Raw genomic sequence first — 19,011 nt, 5'->3', positions numbered from 1 at the left:
TTATCCTTAGAGTGTGAGCCCTGGTTCTGGACTTCCCCAACATCGGGACCATTCTTCCTGCATCTAACCTGTCCAGTCCTGTCAGAATCGTATATGTTTCTATGAGACCCCCTCTCATCCTTCTAAACTTCAGTGAATACAGGCCCAGTCGATCCAGTCTCTCCTCATATGTCAGTCCCGCCATCCCGGGAATCAGTCTGGTGAACCTTCGCTGCACTCAATAGCAAGAACGTCCTTCCTCAGATTAGGAGACCAAAACTTAGCGGGAACGTTGGTGCTGGGGACACTGAGGGGAGCGCGGTGACGTTGACGATTAGCGGGAACGTTGGTGCTGGGGACACTGAGGGGAGCAGTGACCCCTGCCAATACCAGATTTGGTAGGCGATACCAATTCATTCAGAGTGAACAACCCTACTGTTACTGAGCTGTTGAGCAGCTTATGAAACTATTTTGACGGGGGTTGGGGGGGGGGGGGGGGGAGGGTGGGTGAAGAGTGAGAAGACTAGTTTCCCCGAGCAAAGCAATTGTAGGCCACTAGAGTCAGCCACATAATATGGGGCTGGAATCAGGTGTAGACCGCATGGTTAGGGGCAGCGGCTCCCCTCCCCTGAAGGTCTACACAACAAGTTGGCTTTCCGTGGTCCTTTCCCTTCTGGTATCAGCCCAGGTTCCTCGGGATTTGAACTTGCTGGTGCAGTAACGGAACCACGACTGCACCCCAAATAAAGCCGGCTTTGATCATGGGAAGCAAAGCGGGAAGTGTTGAGATTTTTATTTATTTTATGTACAAAATTGCCATTTTTATATTACATATTTATTACATGACGAACCAGCATGTGATCGAGAATTTAGTCATGTAGTGAAAGTTCCTTTTTAACGCTTAAAGCCACTTTTTGTAGTTTTGTCGTATGTTCTGTTTGGTTTTTGTTTTCGAATTTGCTCCTTGGCACCAGCTTTCGGTAGCAGCGCGACTATATGAGCAGGTCGCTGGGCACTGGCATTTTTTTTTTGTTGCAAAGGAGCAGGTTGGGAACTCTTGTCTGTCTCTGAAGTCTTTGCTTCGTCTCCAATGAATTATCTCGGAGTACAGTCCGACGCAGTACAAGTCTCGAGGTTTCGCGTTCACCTGTTGCTCTCCGCCGGATTTTTATTTTAGAATTGTCCTCAACACGCTCTTTATTTTCTTCCTTTTTCCCGTGGGTGCAATCTCGATCGCTCCTCCCCCTCCGAGCTCGCACAGTCCGTGGGCCGCATTGCTGACTTCTTGGTTAACTTCGAATCGTGCTCTTTCTGTCTCGGTCTTTGTTCTGCAGGAAGAGAGGAAATGGATTTTGAGTTTGTTCTCGTTTCGGCGCAAGTGCGACTGCACCTTCTGACTTCTCGTGCTGCTGCTCAGCTGTGTAAAGCACAAGTGGGTTGACCACAAGGCTTTGAGTCAGTGATGACTGGAGCTCTGTCTATCGGCCTACCCCCAAGATTTTGCAGCAACTCTTTAAAGCCTCCCCTTTACGCGGTCTGTCTAGCTTTGAGGCGCGTTGGTGACATAGAAACATAGAAATTTACAGCACAGAAAGAGGCCATTTCGGCCCATCGTGTCCGCGCCGGCTGACAAAGAGCTACACGGCCCTCGGTCAGCAGTCCTGCAGGTTACATATGAACAATGGCGGAAAGGCAAAGAGCCCCCAGCCCAACCAGTCCGTCTCACACAACTGCGACACCCCTTATACTGAAACATTTGACAATCTCTAAAGCTTGGCTGGGAGTGCGACTCTTGCACTCGCTCTTATAAACAGTGAAAACTGTGGGCTCTCTGTCTGGCTGTGCGGTGGAAGGGAGCGCCCGGGCTCCTCCGCGCACGGAGGCAACAGACGTTTGCCTTGGTTGTGCCAGTTGATTCGGCGTGGCTCAGTAACTCCCAGCCAGGTGCCCGGTATTGGTTATTTGTCTCTGCCGGGAATTGAAATCCAGTTTTCCCCCAACACCACCCCCGCCCCACTTTCCCATGATAGCGGCCATGTCTCCACTAAAGTGAGACTTCACACCTTCACATTGTGAGCTTCAGCAACACTTTCCAACCGGAAGTCCCAAATGCAATGAACGACCTCGCGGAAACCTGTGTGTTATCAGAAGTTAGAAAGAACCCCGTCATTACTAAAGGGACGGATGGTGACCAATGTGCCATTTAAGCAGCACGGGTGCGCAGCGCTCCAGGGATCCCGTGCCGCCGGCTTTTCAGTGCAAAAACCGTGCATGCGCGGCGTCCTGAATGGTCCGCATGACCACTTAAAGGAGCAGTGTGGCGTCAAAAAGAATGACGGGGAACATTGGTGGTGACCACTCGGGTTGTAACATGTGGTGTGTTCAGACTGGTTGAATCTGCCGTCGTGGAGGGGACAAGGTGTTAACTGGATTTGTGCGGTGCCTGAATTCGAGGCATTGGCTCCATCGCAGGTGGATTTCGTGGCTCAACTGTGCGCTCCTCTACCCTTCCTCTCCTCTCCTCTCCCTCTCCCTCTCCCTCTCCCTCTCCCTCTCCCTCTCCTCTTCTCCCTCTCTCTCTCTCCTCCTCTCCCTCTCCCCCTCTCCCTCTCCTCTTTCTTTCTCTCCTCTCTACCCTTTCAAAAGGAGTTAGATTAGGTCCTTACTACTAGGGGGATCAAGGGATATGGCGAGAAAGCAGGAATGGGGTACTGAAGTTGAATGTTCAGCCATGAACTCATTGAATGGCGGTGCAGGCTAGAAGGGCCGAATGGCCTACTCCTGCACCTATTTTCTATGTCTATGTTTCTATGTTTCTCCTCTCTCATTTCCTCCTCTCTCTCTCCTTTCTACCCTTTATCTTCTCTCTCCTCTCTATCCTTTCTCCTCTCCTCTCTATCCTCTCTCTCTGTACTCTTTCTCCTCTCTCTTCTATGCTGTCTTTCTTTATCCTCTCTCTCGATGCTGTCTCTCTCTCCTCTCTACCCTTTCTTCTCTCTCTCTCTCTCTCTCTCTCTCTACGCTATCTCTCTTTCTTTACCCTTTTTCTTTTTCTCTTTTATTCCAGGTTTTAATGTTTTTCATGATCTCCCCACCGCCTGCACCTGAGTAACTTGATTGAGAGGTTTGACAGCTCAGGAAGCTGAGGCTGGAAAAACCACACAGTGAAAACTCCTATCGCACCTCTTCAGCTTTCAGACATGTGCGATGCGTTAGTTTGATTTGTGGCTGCCCAGAAGAATTGGGCTGGAAATTTTTTTTTCTACTCGTGCTGAAACTCAAGAGAACTTAATTTAAAAACAAGAGCTTCTAGTTTCATTCCTTCCCCCACCCTAATTGGGGTTTTATTCTTTTGTGCTAAGTCTGAGACTCCAGACTGACTAGTTCCCCAATCCCCTCACCGATTTCTACTGAACCTGATCCTCCACCTTCCCTGTCCCCTGGCTTGTTGAGGCTGGTTGAAGGGCGCACTGCGTCACCGTGTGGCGGTTCTCCATGCGCTGAGTTCCTGAGCTTGGACTTCCTTATGGGCCGCTGCTCAAAAGCCCCACTCCAGAGACTTGAGCACATAAATCTAGGCTGACTCCAACGCAGTGCTGAGGGAGCGCCTCGCTGTTGGAGGTGCCGTCTTTCGGATGAGACGGTAAACCGAGGCCCTGTCTGCCCCCTCAAGTGGACGTAAAAGATCCCACGGCCACTATTGCAAAGAAGAGCAGGGGAGTTATCCCCGGAGTCCTGGACAATATTTATCCTTCAACCAACATCACTAAAACAGATAATCTGATCATTATTACATCGCTGTTTGTGGGATCTTGCTGTGTGCGAATTGGCTGCCGCATTTCCTACATTACAACGATGATTAGACTTCAAAATGTACTTCATTGGCTGTAAAGTGCTTTGGGACGTCCTGTGGTCGTGAAATACACTATATAAGTGTGAGTCTCTTTAACGGAGGCCACAGTCTGTGCTTTCCCACAGGGAGGGGAAGGCAAGTGATCTCTGGGACTGCTGCCTCCGCTCTCAGGAAGACCAATGGGACAGACTGCCCGTTCTCCCACCCGTAGCAGGTACCTGGCATATCTTTAACAGACTGCTCCAGAGGGAGCCCATCACCAAAGCATTATTATAGAAGGTTCTGACTTGAAGCCCACTTGTGTGGCACCCACACAGGTCAGTGCTAAGTTGTGTAGAGTTTGAGGTTGACACTGCCTTTTGTATGGGGTCGTGTGGCTCCAGTTATTGATCTGTAGTACAAAGCAATGTGCTGGGGAGCTGCTGGTGATATAAGCACCTGGTTATTGGGAACAGACCTTCTGCTGTCCCCTTGCGGGAGTCTAATTCCACCGGAAGGTTTTGTTACACTGCTGGGTTGCAAAATACTACTTCAATAACAGACTCCAGGGCATTGCAAGCAGGATCTTAATGTTTAGCACTAAATTGTCTATCGTAACTTAATAGCTTGGCGCTCAGTTACATTTGAACTGCAGTGACTACCATCGTGTAATTAAAGGTGACAATCATTTTTCACCAGCACTGTCCCACAGTGTCAGCCGTAACTCAGTGAGTATCTCTCTCATCTCTGAGTCAGAAGGTTGTGGGTTCAAGAGACTTGACCACAAAAATCAAGGCTGACACTCTGGTGCAGTGCTGAGGGTGTGCTGCACTGTCAGAGGTGCTGTCTCTCGGATGAGACACTAAACAAAGTCTGCTCTCTCAGGTAGATGTAAAAGATCCCATGGCACTATTTCGAAGAAGTGTCCTGGCCAATATTTATCCCTCAATCAACATCACTAAAACAGATTATCTGGTCATCATCCCAGTGCTGTTTGTGGGACCTTCCTCTGTGCAAAATGGCTGCCGCGTTTCCTACATTATAACAGTGACTGCACTTCAAAAAGTACTTCATTGACTGTAAAGTGCTTTGGGACGTCTGGTGGTCGTGAAAGGCGTTATAGAAATACAAGTCTGTCTTTGTTTCTTTTTCGAACAGCAGTGAGCTGACTGACCAGTGCATCTGTTTTTGATGGTGTTAGTTGAGGGAAGAAGGTTGTGCAGCAAACCAAAGAGCTCCCTGGTCAAAAACTGCTGTGGAATCTTTTACATTCAGCTGATCAGACAGGCGGGGGCTCAAAAGACGGCATCTCCGACTGTGCAGTACTCCCTTGTACTACACTGGAAGTGTCGGCCTGAATTGTGTCCTAGATTAGGACCTGAATCCGCAACTTTCTGACTCCCGAGTGGACCATTCGACCAACTTTGCCAAACTGATGGAGGGAATGGTCAGAGACTGAAGGTGCTGATTGAATGGGTCAGTACATTGCTATGTGACAGCGGTAACCAGCTCCGTCAGCTCGCCTAATCGCTTAAATATGGTCCTCTTTGGCTACGCTATCTGAATCACAATCATACAGCACAGTGACATAAGTAGTTTTATGAACACATTGCTTCACTCATGCCCAGTGGCTGTGAGTTTAGATCCCACCGTGGCAAGTTGTGAAATTTGATTTGACTAAATCTGGTGATTTGCGGGCTGGCACCAGGAAATATTACCCGTGAAAAGCTGCTGGGGCTGTTGCTAAAAACCCAACTGGTGCACAAACATCCTTCGGGGAAGGGGACCCGTCGCCCTTACCCAGTCTAGCCTAAATGGGAGTCCAGTCCAACATGACCAGTTGCCTTCAAGGCAACCAGGGCTGCACAATAAACATAGAAACAGGAGGAGGCCATTGCAGCCCCTTGAGTCAGTTCCGCCTTTCAATGAGATGGCTAATCTGTGACTGAACTCCATCTACCTGCCTTTACCCCATATCCATTAATACGTTTGGTTAATAGAAATCTATCAATCTCCGATTGATCTAGCAACAATTACCGTTTGTGGAAGAGAATTCTAAATTTCTACCACCCAATGGGCCCAAGTTTCGAGCCGCGCCTAGAACGGCGCAGTCCCGACCTGGACGCCCGTTTTTCGCGCCACAAAGTGCGCCTAAAAAAACCCTCCGTATTCTCCACCTCCCTGCAGGTCCTCTGGCTCTCGGCGCAGCCAGCACGAGCTGTGGGGGGGGCGGGGCCAGGTCCCTGTGCTGAAAACAGTGCCGGGACCTCTGCACATGCGCGCCACAGTGGGCACGCAAGTGCAGTAGCTCCAGGCGCCCGAAGCACGCAGCCCCTAGCCATGGCCGAATGGCCTCACTGGGGCTGTGTGAATAATGCTCCTCCCACCCCCCCTTACCAGACCCAACATCCGCCCCCCCCCCCCCCCCCCAATTGGACCCGACCCCCCCCCCCCCCCCCGCGACTGGACACGACCCGACCCACGCTCCTGCTCCTGCTCCCGCTCTGCCCCCCCCCCCCCCCCGACTGGACCCGATCCGCGCTCCTGCTCCCGCCCCCCCCGACTGGACCCGACCCCACCCGCGCTCCTGCTCCCGCCCCCCCGACTGGACCCGACCCCACCCGCGCTCCTGCTCCTGCTCCCGCTCTGCCCCCCCCCCCCGACTGGACCCGACCCGACCCGCGCTCCTGCTCCCGCTCCACGCCTCCCCCCCCCCCCCCCCCCCCCCCCCCCCCCCCCGGACTGGATCCGACCTGACCTCCCCCTTCCTCTCTCTCCCTCCCTCCCCTCCTCTCTCTCTCTCTCCCTCCTTTCTCCCCCTCACCCCCCTCCCTCTCTCTCCTCCTCCCTCCCTCCCTCTCCCTCCCCCCAACCGAACCTCCCCGACCCGACCCGACGCCACCTACCTGTAAATCTGGTGCTGGGGACGGGCCCTGCCCGAAGCCTCGGGCCGGCCCGTTCAGCCTTCAGTCCCGAAAGGCCTGCCTGAAGCACTTTCACACAGGTAGGAAGATGGTTTATTTAATCTTTTCTTTGCTTATAAATGTTTATTCAGGTTGGATTTATTTGTATAATATTTGTATAAGTATAAATAAGGATTTATTATAGAATTTAATGAGTTCCCCTCCCCCCCCACCTCGTTCTGGACGCCTAATTTGTAACCTGCACCTGATTTTTTAATGTGTAGAACAGGTTTTTTCAGTTCTACAAAAATCTTCACTTGCTCCATTCTACTTTAGTTTGGAGTACGTTTTCACTGTGGAAACTTTGAAATCAGGCGTCAGTGGCCGGACACGCCCCCTTTTGAAGAAAAAATTCTGTTCCAAAGTAGAACTGTTCTACCTGACTAGAACTGCAGAAAAAAAAATGTGGAGAATTGCGATTTCTAAGATAGTCTGTTCTCCACCAGTTGCTCCTAAAAATCAGGTGCAAATCATGTGGAAACTTGGGCCCTTTGTGTGTAGAAGTATTTCCTAATTTCACTTCTGGAAGGTTTGGCTCTAATTTTTAGACTATGCACCCTAGTTCTAGAATCCCCAACCAGCGGCAATAGTTTCTCTCTAACTACCCTATCTGTTTCCCTTAATATCCTGAAAACTTCGATCAAATCACCCCTTAACCGTCTAAATTCCAGTGACTACAACCCTAGTTTGTGTAATCTCATAATTTAACCCCTGGAGTCCGGGTATCATTGTGGTAAATGCTGCCTTGCCAGTGGAGCCACATCTCAAGTCCAGGTATAAGCATATATATATATATATATATAACATAAAAATATTCTGCCTCAGTACTGCACTGCAGTCAGATTATGTGCTTGAGTGGGGCTTGAGCCCACAGCCTTTTGCCTCACAGTTGGGCCAAGCTGTAGCTAGATTACGTCCCAGCAGTTTTACTCTTGAAGAGGTGGGGAGCGAAGACGAGAGTTCTGTTTTCCAACAAATCCATTTTCTAAAGTTGAGACATGGTAGTAACATGTCTGACGCATTTAGACATGACACAATGAGCAGTTCTTGGTTTCCTCACACCAAGCAGCTTCATTACAGAACAACACCTTGCGTCCATCTCTCATCACTGACAGCCTGCCTGCTAACTGCACTAAGCTTCTGATTCAAATCTGTCTGACACCTTTATTGCAAGTTTTTTTTTTAAAAAGTTACAAAATTCTGCCGTGATTTTCTGTCTGTTCCACTTGAGCGCGTGCCAGCTTTATCTCTCGCATCTAAGTGAAGTCTTTGTGCAGCCGAGCTGCTCCTGCCCGCCTGTGGTCTCTGTTGTGTCTGACTTTTTAGAGAGGTCGAGAACTGACTAAGGGGGCAAGTGTGAGAAACCTACCTTCTTGTAAGGAGCACAGACTGGTTCTACCTACCTCACGTCTGCCTCGAGCGAGACTCTGCGTGTGATTTCTTGCCAAGTGTTATTTTATTGTTTCAAATTGCTGACCCTGTCGTTCAGTCGGGGATGAGCGAAGAGTCGTAGCAGGATAGAGTGTGCGGGCAGTTAGTAAAGGAGAAGTAAAGGGGTCTTCAGCTCCTCCCAAATAGGCAGTTTTTAAGTAGGTTACTCTCTTCTCAAACATTTTAAAATAAATGTAGTGCTAAATATGTGATTAATCGCAGCTTGTTTGTGTGTGACTCGATCTCCGTGGCACTTACACACTCGCACTTTCTTGCCGTTTCTCTTGCACACGCTCGCTTGGTTGCACGCCGCACTTTCCTGACATTTATTAACTTTCTTTCTCTTTTCCCTCCTCCTCCTTCCAACCCCCAAATGTAGCGGTACCGATTCAGCAACAAAATGGTTTCGAACCCGCATTCCTTTTTATAAAAAAAATACTCAATAAACTAGTGGAGGAATACTAAATAATACGCAAATCTCCCGATAAGAAACCTAGAAATAATACTTGTAGGGTTTGTGTGTGTCTTTTAGTGCGTCTTACACTGAATCGTTCCCACACGTCTGAAACCGGTTTCTAACTCTGCCACGTATCAAATCCTAAATTGGCCTACCAACCCCGAAAGAAATCCTACATATTAAGTAGGGGTCCTTTTGGGATTGGAGATCAATCGGAATACTGAAGGTGGTGGGACAAAGAGAAAATTAAGGGTGAGCTTTATTAATATCAACCTGTATTTATATAGCGCCTTTAACGTAGTAAAGCATCCCAAGGCATATTTTTCTTTACCACATATTATCAGCTATAATAGGTAAATTGAATGTGATTTCTCTGTGTACGCAAGAGACTTTGTCAATCTATCGCAGCTCAAAGCCAATGCTAACCAGCTTTTATCGTAACCTGAGGAGCTGTGATTTTTATTTATTCTCCGGTTTCACTGGCAAGGCCGGCATTTATTGCCCATCCCCTTTTGTCCCAAGAAGGTGCTGGTAAGCCTTCTCTTGACCCACTGCAGTGTGTGGCGTGAAGGACTTGTTATTCCTGTTAGCGGTTTGATACAACTGAGTGGCTTGCTAAGGAAAGTGTTACCACGTTGGTGTGGGACTGGGGTCACACACAGACCAGACCGGGTAAGCGCGGCAGGTCTCCTTCCCCTAAGGGACATTATTGAGCCAGTTGGGTTTTTAACGACAATCCGACAGCTTGATGGCCACTTTTACTGAGTCCAGCTTTTTAAATAAAAAAAACAAATTCAAATTCTTAAACTGCCACAATGGGATCTGAGCCCAGGTTCCTCTGGTCCATTAACCTAATCACTACACTACTGTACCTCATAACAATGAGGAGAAAATGGCAAGCGGTGGGAGGGGACACATGCACACAGACACAGACACACACAGCTAGAAATGCACAAGTCAGCCAGCAAGTTACAGTCTTCATTAGGACCAGGACTGTTCTTTTAAAGAGTCTGACCCGAAGAGCTAGTAAACCTTTCCTCTTTCGAACGCTAGCCGCCCTTGTGTATTGCTATTCCCGGTAATAGCGAGAGCTCTCTAAACCCAGCTCCTCGTCACAATAGTTGTTATAGCTCGGACCATGTAAAACTGAAGCAAATAGGCAACAGCAGACATAAGGCCTATTCATGAAAAAGGAGTGCAACTTAAGCAAAGTGCCAGTGCAGGTGGCCGAACAGGAAACTTTTGCAGAATCTCAGAAAGGAAATGGGGAAGTTCCTGCATCTGAAGGTATCCCTGCATTATTACATTTTATAAATGATATGGAGACATCTCGCAGGAAAGAAGGTGATTAATTTGATCTGCCAGTCATCTTTTCCGGCCTGAAATAAGTTACTGCGTAAGGTCTGGTCCAGAGCTGGGCGGGAAAGGGAGTGAAGCGCGTGTGTTTTAACAAGCTGGTGTATCCTTCTAGGCCTTCCCCAGAGTCGAGTCATTCTCCTCTTGCTTCTGGTCGGTAAACATTAGCCAGAAGAGAGTATTGCGAAAACCAGCTAATCTCACAGTTGCCATCATCTCATGAACTGTGCGAGATGGAAGCTCGGGAGGTTTATTGCCTGAACCCTGAGCTGGGATTAATCAAGGTCTGCGATTCAGTTTAAAATAGTTTGGATTTGGGATTTTTTTTGAAGGCGGGGGGGGGGGGGGGGATTTCTGGGCCCTCTTGCATTATTCTATGGCACAGCACTGAGATGTGGCTGGAGGCTGGAGGGGAGGGGGTGGGGGAGAGACACGTGTTTGACCGGGTCAGTTGATGTATAATGACATCTTACTGGATTACTGAGAATAACATTCCAAGAAATGTGCGTGTAATAGCTCTCTATTAAATACACAAGGGTTTGCCAGCTCAGTCCGTTTCCCTCAAAAAGTACAAAGTTTGAACGATAATTTGAAGCTGCAGGCCTTCCTAAAATTTTACAACCGAGAAGGAGCCCATGCAGCCCATTGTGCCTGTGCCGGCTCTCTGAAGGAGCTCTTCACTTCGTCCCACTCCCCTGTCCTTTCCCTTGTAGCCTTTGCAAATTCATCCTTTTCAAATATTTATCCTTTGGAAAGACTGTGTGGATCTGCTCTCGCTATTTCTGTTTGGGCATTTCATGTCCTCTCTGTGAGCAAATACATTTTTCCTCATCGCCCCCGTTTATTCTTTTGGTGGTCTTCAACACTTGGCTCAATTCAAACACAATGGCCTGGCTGTTTTCACCTGTCTGAACCATTGGAAAGAGTGGGTAGGAGGGACACAGGTGTGTTGAGGCTTTCCAATAAAACCCCAGGATTGGCCCCAGCATCCACAGAAAGTTGTGATCCGGAGGACTTTCAAGTTATTCATCAATGACATTACTTTAGGGGAGTGGTCTTTCCTGTGCCCAACTCTGTACAAATGCCGACTGGAAGAGTGGTGGATGCAGAAACCCTCACCACTTTTAAGAAATGGTTGGATGGGCACTTAAAGTGCAGTAACCTGCAGGGTTACAGACCTAGAGCTGGTAATTGGGATTAGACTGGATGACCTTTTGTTGGACGGAACAGATATAATGGTAAGTACTGCAGGGAATCGAATACGGCCAGGGTGATCTCCTGCACTAGTTTCGATCGCCTGGATGGGTCAGAGAGGAATTTTCCCAGATTTTTTTTCTCTGTAAATTGGCATGGGTTTTTATCTGGTTTTTGCCTCTCCCAGGAGATCACATGGCTCCAGTTGGGGTGGAGTGTAGAATGTTTCAGTATAAGGGGTGACGCAGTTGTGTGAGGCAGACTGGTTGGGCTGGGTGCTCTTTGCCTTTCCGTCATTGTTCATTGGTTTATATGTAACCTTTAGGGCTGCTGACCAAGGACCGTGCGGCTCTTTGTCGGCCGGCACGGACACGATGGGCTGAAGTGGCCTCTTTCTGCGCTGTAAATTTCTATGTTTCTATGCTGTCTTTGTTTGTGTGCAATATTGCAGAGTGCCCACTATCCATGATGAGGTTTGTGAGCCCTTGAAATGAGTCAAATGCCCAACATACTCGACTCAATTATTTTATGCAATGCTTTTCCCCAAATTGTAAATAAATGTGCAAAATTAATCTTGGAGACTGAAGTATTAGTAATGTGTTCGAAGTCACCAAGTTTCTTTAACGGCATTGTGTCTGCTCTTGTTTGAGTTTGAGAACGGATTTCAGAACCCTATCGGTTTACAGCACAGAAGGAGGCCATTCTGTGTTGGCTCTTTGTTCGATCAATCCAAAACTAATCCCACTGTTCTGCTCTCTCCTGCCCGCCACCCCCCCCCCCCCCCCAAGTCTTGTATCTCCCTTTGCTTCAAATATTTATCCAACTTTCGCTTATGGTCTTTGCCTCAACCACGATCTGACATTTCTCCTCACATCTGTCTTCACTCTCTGACCATTTTAAACTGTTGGCCCCCTTCAACACTGACTGCCCAACCAGAGGCTACTGCCTTTCCCCATTTACTCTATCAAAACCCATCATTGTTGTAAAACCGTCTATGAAATCTCCTCTCGCCCGTTCGGCCCCTGTGGGAACTAGTCCTGGTGTAATGTCCCTTTGTGCAATCAACCATTCTTTCAAGCTGCTTGCACAGATCCAACTTGCACTGATTGGCTTGGGAGGAAAACCTGCGACAGGAGCTCGATACCTTTTGTGATCTGTTCACTTTAAGCAAATCGATAGCTTCAAGTGCCATCCCCGATCATTCCGACAGTTTCTGTTTAGTAAGATCAATAGAATAAGAGACTCTAGACAATACTGTTGGAGTTGGAGGGGCTAGGGTTGCTTGGGAGTGTTCTAGACAGAATATAATGGAACAAGTTACAGTTCAATTATATTGGGGCGAAAGACAGTGACTGAGAAGAAGAGCTTGTTTATTTTGATGATTTTTTTTGTATTCCTTCTCCCTGCCCTTCATTCCCGGCGGAGTGTAGTTGGTCCGTAACCTTTGCTCCCCTAGTTCCTCCAGTGACTGCTTGGGGAGTTACTGCTTGTGTACGGAGAGTAAAATGCACTGACTAGATAGCACCATGAATTGGGAGGGAGTTTGCAAGTGAGGTGAGTTAGGATGTGCCTGTTACTTTGTTGGGATGGAGGAAGAATGCTAGTGTGCTGTCTCTTTCCAATGCGGAATGATATTAAATGGCGGAGCAGGCTCGAGGGGCCTTATGGCCTACTCCTGCTCCTATTTCTTATGTTCTTATGAGGGGGATTGGATTAAATAGTGAGGCAAATCCACCCAATTACTAAAACAGAAACAGCACTACCAAATCAAAACTTATTCAGACACTTGGGGCATCTGTCAGCGGCCTCTTAAATTTCCAATTAGTATTTTGGCTGGAACTTTTTAAAGAGGAAAAAAGGCTGATTAACAGGCGATCTCATTGTGAGAAGTCTGATTGGGGAAATGGCGTAGGACTTATTGATGATTGCACTTTATCAGCGCTGTCTAGGATGATCTTGGCAGGGAGCACACCGCTAGTCCCGATACAGTGTGTACATCATCACGTGCTTCATAGTCTCTGGCTGGGCTGACTGAGACTGTAACCAGTTACAGGCTACTGTGTTAAGCTACCCGCTTTCTGAGGGCAAAATAAGGCCTGACTGCTCAGATACCAAAGCGCGCCTCATAGGTTTGCGTGAGCGATGAGTAATTACACAAATTGCTCTGATTAATTAGCAGCGTTGTTGCTGGGTTTGGTGTAATGGTTAGCAATAAGTTGTATCAAATATAAGATGCACCTAACCTAATAAACTTTAATGGTGTGGAATGCACTTATCTGATCACCATAAATTGCACTCGTCCCCAGTGAGAGCTAAAGATCTTTTTGCCAGTCACAACCGAGTTTGGAAATAGTCTGAGGAAATGTCCTCCGGCCCAACATCCAGTCCCAAACCCTGCATTCCTCCGATTCTGACCTTTTGTGCGTCCCTTTACCCCACCGTTGGGAGCAGTGTTTTTAGCTGTCTGGGCTTCAATCGAATTCCATCCCTAAATCCCCCCACTTCCCCCATTGTGCACCTCCAGCTGCCTCTCGACCTTTAAGACCAATCTTAAAATCCACCTCAACAACAACAACTTGTATTTATATAGCTCCTTTAACGTAGTAAAACGTCCCAAGACGCTTCATGGGAGTATTATAAGACAAAAAAATTGACACCGAGCCACCTAAGGAGAAATTAGGGCAGGTGAAAAGCTTGGACAAAGAGAGAGGTTTTAGGGAGCGTCTTACAGGGGGATAGAGAGGTTTAGGCAGGGAGTTCCAGAGCTTGGGGCCGAGGTAACAGAAGGCACGTCCACTAATGGTTGAGCAATTACAATCAAGAGGGTAGAATTTGAGGAGCGCAGACATTTTGGGGAGGGCTGAGTGTGTGGGGGAGGGGGGGTGTGTGGGGGTTGTGGGGACTGGACGAGATTGCAGAGGTGGGGTGTAACGAGGCCATGGAGGGATTTGAAAACAGGCGTTGCTGAACCTCTTTTAGTCAGCCATCGTAGTATCTGCTCTGCCTGAGCTTGCACCTTGGGACGTCTTCCTATGTTACAGGAGCTGTGTAAATCCACACTGTTGAACTTGTTGGGTCATTTCAGTAGTTTGTGGTGAGATGACCTGAAAACGTTGCACGTCCATTCTAGCACATCCTGGTGACAACACTGTTTCAGGAGCGTTGGATCCGACTCAAGGTCATGAGTCGTGAGTGGCCTCAATCTCCGGTGCTTTGGGGCTTTGAGCTTTCAGTCATTTTGGGAGTGAGCGAGAAGTGTGAGTGAATCTCAGCCACTCACTACCTTGGTGATGCCAAACCCGGTGATCTTACTGCACCATCAGTGGGTAACGATCAGCACTGTCGAGAATCATAAAGTGAATGCTGGACTCGTACAGCGCAGAACGAGGCCGTTCAACTCATCGTGCTTGTGTCGGCACTTTGAAAGAACGATTCAGTTTGTCCCACTCCCCGGGCCTTTCCCCATAGCTCTGCAAATCTTTCCCCTTCCAAGCATTTATCCAACTTCCTTTGGAACGGTATTATTGAATCTGCTTTCACCGCCCTTGCAGGCAGTGCATTCCAGATCATTACAACTTCAGATCCTGAAAAGCATTTCAAACTCAACGCACAGTTTCAAACCTCCCCATGCTACGCAGAGTGCGATTCCTTTTCCTTTTAGTCGCATCCCGTTTGAAGTGAAATGTAAAATCGGATTCTCTCTCTCTCTCAAAAAAAACACTTTAATGCATCAACCGAGTGACTTAAGGGTTGTGTGCGCTGTCAGATCTCTTCCACTGTGTTCATTTGTCTAAATGATGGCTCCTGGGTGTGATATTGGGGGCCCTCTACCTGTGGGAGAGTGAGACCTAGTGGGACGTGGGGATTGATGACTAGCCCCACACAGGAGTCTGCACACTCTGTGTTTAATGAATCATTCCGACAGACAGTTATCCAGCTGTCTTTCTAAGGCAAAGGGATTACATTTTGGCATATGCCCTGTGGGCAAAAGCCACTTTCACCCCCCTTCACCCACTCATATTTTATTTCTGCAGGGAAAGGTGGCAAGTGAAATTCCCCTTTGAGGTGAAATTCCAGTCTTTGTTTGTTTTAAACAGTGTACGTGCTCCTGAAATTTTAATCTGGTAATAATCTTCAAAATAAGTGCGAGTTTTGTTGAGAGCAACATGCATTTCGTGGCCTCGGGACCCCCCAACACTTCGCAGCCAATGTATGACTTTTGAAGTGCAGTAGCTGTTTTGTAGGTGAAAGAAGCTACCTAATGGTGCACAGCAAGATCCCACACACGGCAAATGAGGCAACTGACCAGTTAATCTGTTTCTGGTGGTGTTTGAGGGATAAATGTTGGCCAGGACACCTAGAGAGCTCCGCTGTTCCTCTTCGAATAGTGCCGTGGAGTCCTTTCCATCCGTCTAAACAGGCAGGCCCTTGGATTAATAGTTCGTCCAAAAAAATGGCACTTCTGACAATGCAGCACTCTGTTAGTGCTGCACAAGAAAGGGAGGATGTTTTGTCTTGCTGAATTTAAGATGGTGGTTGTTGCGATCCATTTGTTGCTGGGTGCGGAGTGACGACTGAGCGTGTTTGCTGATGTGGTGTGTGCATACCGTGTGTGATGTGTGCAGACGTGTATGTGTGCTGGCACTGCATGGTTTGCCTTGAAATTTCTCGATGGTTTGATGTGCGCGCACAAGCCCAATGAGAGCGTGCATCTTTCTCGACCACGAAAAATTACTGTACCATTTTGGTGTTGATTTGAAACTGGTTGAAGAGCAGACTGAACCGCTTGTGAGGGGAAAGTAAAATGGGGCTTCATTTGGCGTACCAGCAAAAAAAAATATTTTATAGAAGGCTCTTTTAATGTTTTTTCTTATCTTTTTTTTTTGCAAAGCGCCTCTGTTATCTGTTTAGTTGTGAGTCTCCTTAAACTGCGAGCTGGCAGATGGGTGGAAAGGAGTAAATATAAATACTCTTTATTCAGCGTAGCATTGCATTGAAACATCGAGCAGTGCCTCACAATGAATTGCTTGGCTCGGCAGTCTGTGTAAATGCAGTCGCAGTGAACACAATGAATTGCATGTGAATTAAATACTGGTGCAACACCAGTTTGTACTGAACTGTAAATGTTGTAGAATCTCGGGATAGGTTGAGCAGAGCGGAGGGCTTCTCGTGGCACCCAGCAGTTGGTTTGACATCGAGCAATTCACAAACTGCCCAATTGCAGTCACGGTGCACCATTAGATTGAGAAGTTTACTACCATTTAGAAAGGTGAGGCGTTGCTTTGGGTGTAAGAAGATGGCTTGAGAGAGGGAGATTTAATTTATTGGGAGTTAGGTAAGGTTGGATACACTTGTTGCGTTATTCGATACATGAGGTTAATGGGAGATGCTCGATACGCTGCAATGTCCTCATTCGAGCCTCAGGCTCTTCAGTAGACAGCTGATTGAGGACGTTACGTTCCTGGAAAAATAAATACAACCCTGGCCCTTAAGTTTCGAAAGCTGCCTCATGCATTGTCTGTGCCTAGCCCTGCGCAAATAAAGGGTAGCTGGCTGCAAGGTTAGTGGTAGACCAGGTTTCACATACCCAGGAGAGTTAGGAAAGTTTGTACCTACCATTCTCCTCTGGTTGCTCAGGCAGAAGGTGCAGATCTGTTTGGGCTGGTTGCTCTCTGTCTCGGTGACCCGGGTGCCGGGGTAGTAGCTGGACGCGCTCGTGTGACAGGGCTGCCCGTCCCCGGCCTCTCCCAGCAGCAGCACGTTGCCCAGGTGCGAGATGTAACTGGAGGCCAGCCGCAGCGTCTCGATCTTGGACAGTTTCCTGTCGGCGGGCTCGGTGGGGATGAGGGTCCTGAGGGCTGTGAACGCCGTGTTGACGCTGTTGGTTCTGTCTCTCTCCCTGGCATTGGCGGCTTGTCTCTGCCTAATGACTCCCGGCACCCTGGCTTTCCTCTTCCTCTTTCCTCCTCCTCCACCATAAGGTCCCAGACCGAAGGATGACTCTGAACCCGAGCTCTCGCTGTCGAGTTCCTCGTCTCCTTCCGACAGCATGCTGATCTCTGGGTAGAGGCAGCGACTCGGCACAGATCTCAGCATGGCAAAAGACATTTGTGCACAGACGGGGATTAGTTCACCCAGCGCGTCTCCCTTTTGCGTTTTCCCTTTTAATTTTTTTTTTTTGCTCCTCAAAACCCAGAGGACTAGATCCAATAAAATTCAAGGCCCAACTTCAGCAATTCATACTGAGGTCACTCTCAGACTCTCCTCTTCCTTCCTTTCCCCACCAAGATAATTTTCCTTCCTTCCTTGATCTCTCCCTCCTTTTTTTTGGATCTCTTCCTCTCTCCGCCTCTTACCTTTTCTCTCTTCTCTCTCTTGCTATATCTTTCTGTGCCTCTCTGCAAGTGTTTCAGGCTTCGCTGAGATCAGGTTTTTATAAGCTGGAGGCGGGACCCAGTCAGAGGGCGTTTTAGGGAGATCTCTGAAACACTTCTCTTTTGTTTTAACCCTTTCCCAGGGCTTCCCTCAGCCCTGGGGCATTTCACGTGCATTTGAAGTCACACACACTGTTGGATGTGGTAAAACAGCATCTCCCGTCCACATCGCAGCCTGAGAATTTGGTTCAAATCCAAATTCCCCCTTAAAATACTTTGAACTCGCGGTTTCAAAACTTGCATTGAATCATAGAATACTACAGCACAGCTAGCTCTTTAAACTGGTGCTCACTCACTCCCGTACCCTTTACTATCCCACCCAGTCTAATCCCCTCACTCCCGTACCCTTTAATATCCCACCCAGTCTAATCCCCTCACTCCCCATACCCTTTAATATGTAGCTGCAGCGAAGGTTCACCAGACTGATTCCCGGGATGGCAGGACTGACATATGAGGAGGGATTGGATCGACTGGGCCTTTATATTCACTGGAGTTTAGAAGGATGAGAGGGTATCTCATAGAAACACACAAAATTCTGACTGGACTGGACAGGTTAGATGCAGGAAGAATGTTCCCGATGCTGGGGAAGTCCAGAACCAGGGGACACAGTCTAAGGATAAGGAGTAAGCCATTTAGGACTGAAATGAGGAGAAACTTCTTCACTCAGAGAGTTGTTAACCTGTGGAATTCTCTACCGCAGAGAGTTGTTGATGCCAGTTATTTGGATATGTTCAAGGGGGAGTTAGATGTGGCCCTTGGGGCTAAAGGGATCAAGGGGTACAGAGGGAAAGCAGGAAAGGGGTACTGAGGTGAATGATCAGCCATGATCATATTGAATAGTGGTGCAGGCTCGAAGGGCCGAATGGCCTACTCCTGCACCTATTTTCTATGTTTCTATCCCACCCAGTCTAATCCCCCTCACTCCCGTACCCTTTAATATCCCACACAGACGAATCCCACTCTCCCCCTCACTCCCCATACCCTTTAATATCCCACCCAGTCTAATCCCACTCAACCCCTCACTCCTTGTGTCCTGTAATATTGCCCTCTGTTCTCCTTGGAGCAGAGATGGTTGAGAGGAGATTTGATGGAGGTGTTCAAAATCATAAGGGGTCTGGACAGAATAGATAGAGAGAAACTGTTCCCATTGGTGGAAGGGTCGAGAACCAGAGGACACAGATTTAAGGTGATTGACAGAAGAACCAAAGGTTGACATGAGGATCTGGAATTCGCCGCCAGAATGTGTGGTGGAGGCAGACTCAATTGTGGCTTTCAACAGGAAATTGGATAAGTACCTGGCAGTAAGGGCTACGGGCCGAATGGCCTCCTGTAACCATTCTATGATTATATATCCTACCCAGTCTA

General features: G+C 48.1%; 2 protein-coding genes across 3 annotated transcripts in view; one reads left to right on the top strand and one right to left on the bottom strand.

The window, feature by feature from the left end:
• Positions 1–19,011, top strand: part of bop1 (BOP1 ribosomal biogenesis factor) — a 179,306-nt gene that overhangs the window by 90,507 nt on the left and 69,788 nt on the right. The window lies entirely within an intron of this gene.
• On the bottom strand, positions 1,166–17,320 carry scxa (scleraxis bHLH transcription factor a). The gene is made up of 2 exons (XM_070880134.1): positions 16,829–17,320; positions 1,166–1,307 (listed from the first exon to the last, which is right to left on the bottom strand). The coding sequence occupies exons 1-2, from the start codon at positions 17,318–17,320 to the stop codon at positions 1,269–1,271; spliced, it is 531 nt and encodes a 176-aa protein (XP_070736235.1). The 3' UTR covers positions 1,166–1,268.

The sequence above is a fragment of the Pristiophorus japonicus genome, chromosome 5 (assembly GCF_044704955.1).
Source record: "Pristiophorus japonicus isolate sPriJap1 chromosome 5, sPriJap1.hap1, whole genome shotgun sequence".
Classification (NCBI taxonomy): Eukaryota; Metazoa; Chordata; class Chondrichthyes; family Pristiophoridae; genus Pristiophorus; species Pristiophorus japonicus.
This window is presented reverse-complemented; position numbering and strand designations above follow the sequence as displayed.

Bases quoted from the DNA above. Each gene is read 5' to 3' on its own strand.
- scxa (XM_070880134.1), bottom strand. From the start codon at position 17,320: ATGTCTTTTGCCATGCTGAGATCTGTGCCGAGTCGCTGCCTCTACCCA. The intron at 1,308-16,828 runs GTAGGTACAAAC...CTCTTCCTGCAG, and splicing joins TGAGCAACCAGAGGAGAATG to AACAAAGACCGAGACAGAAA.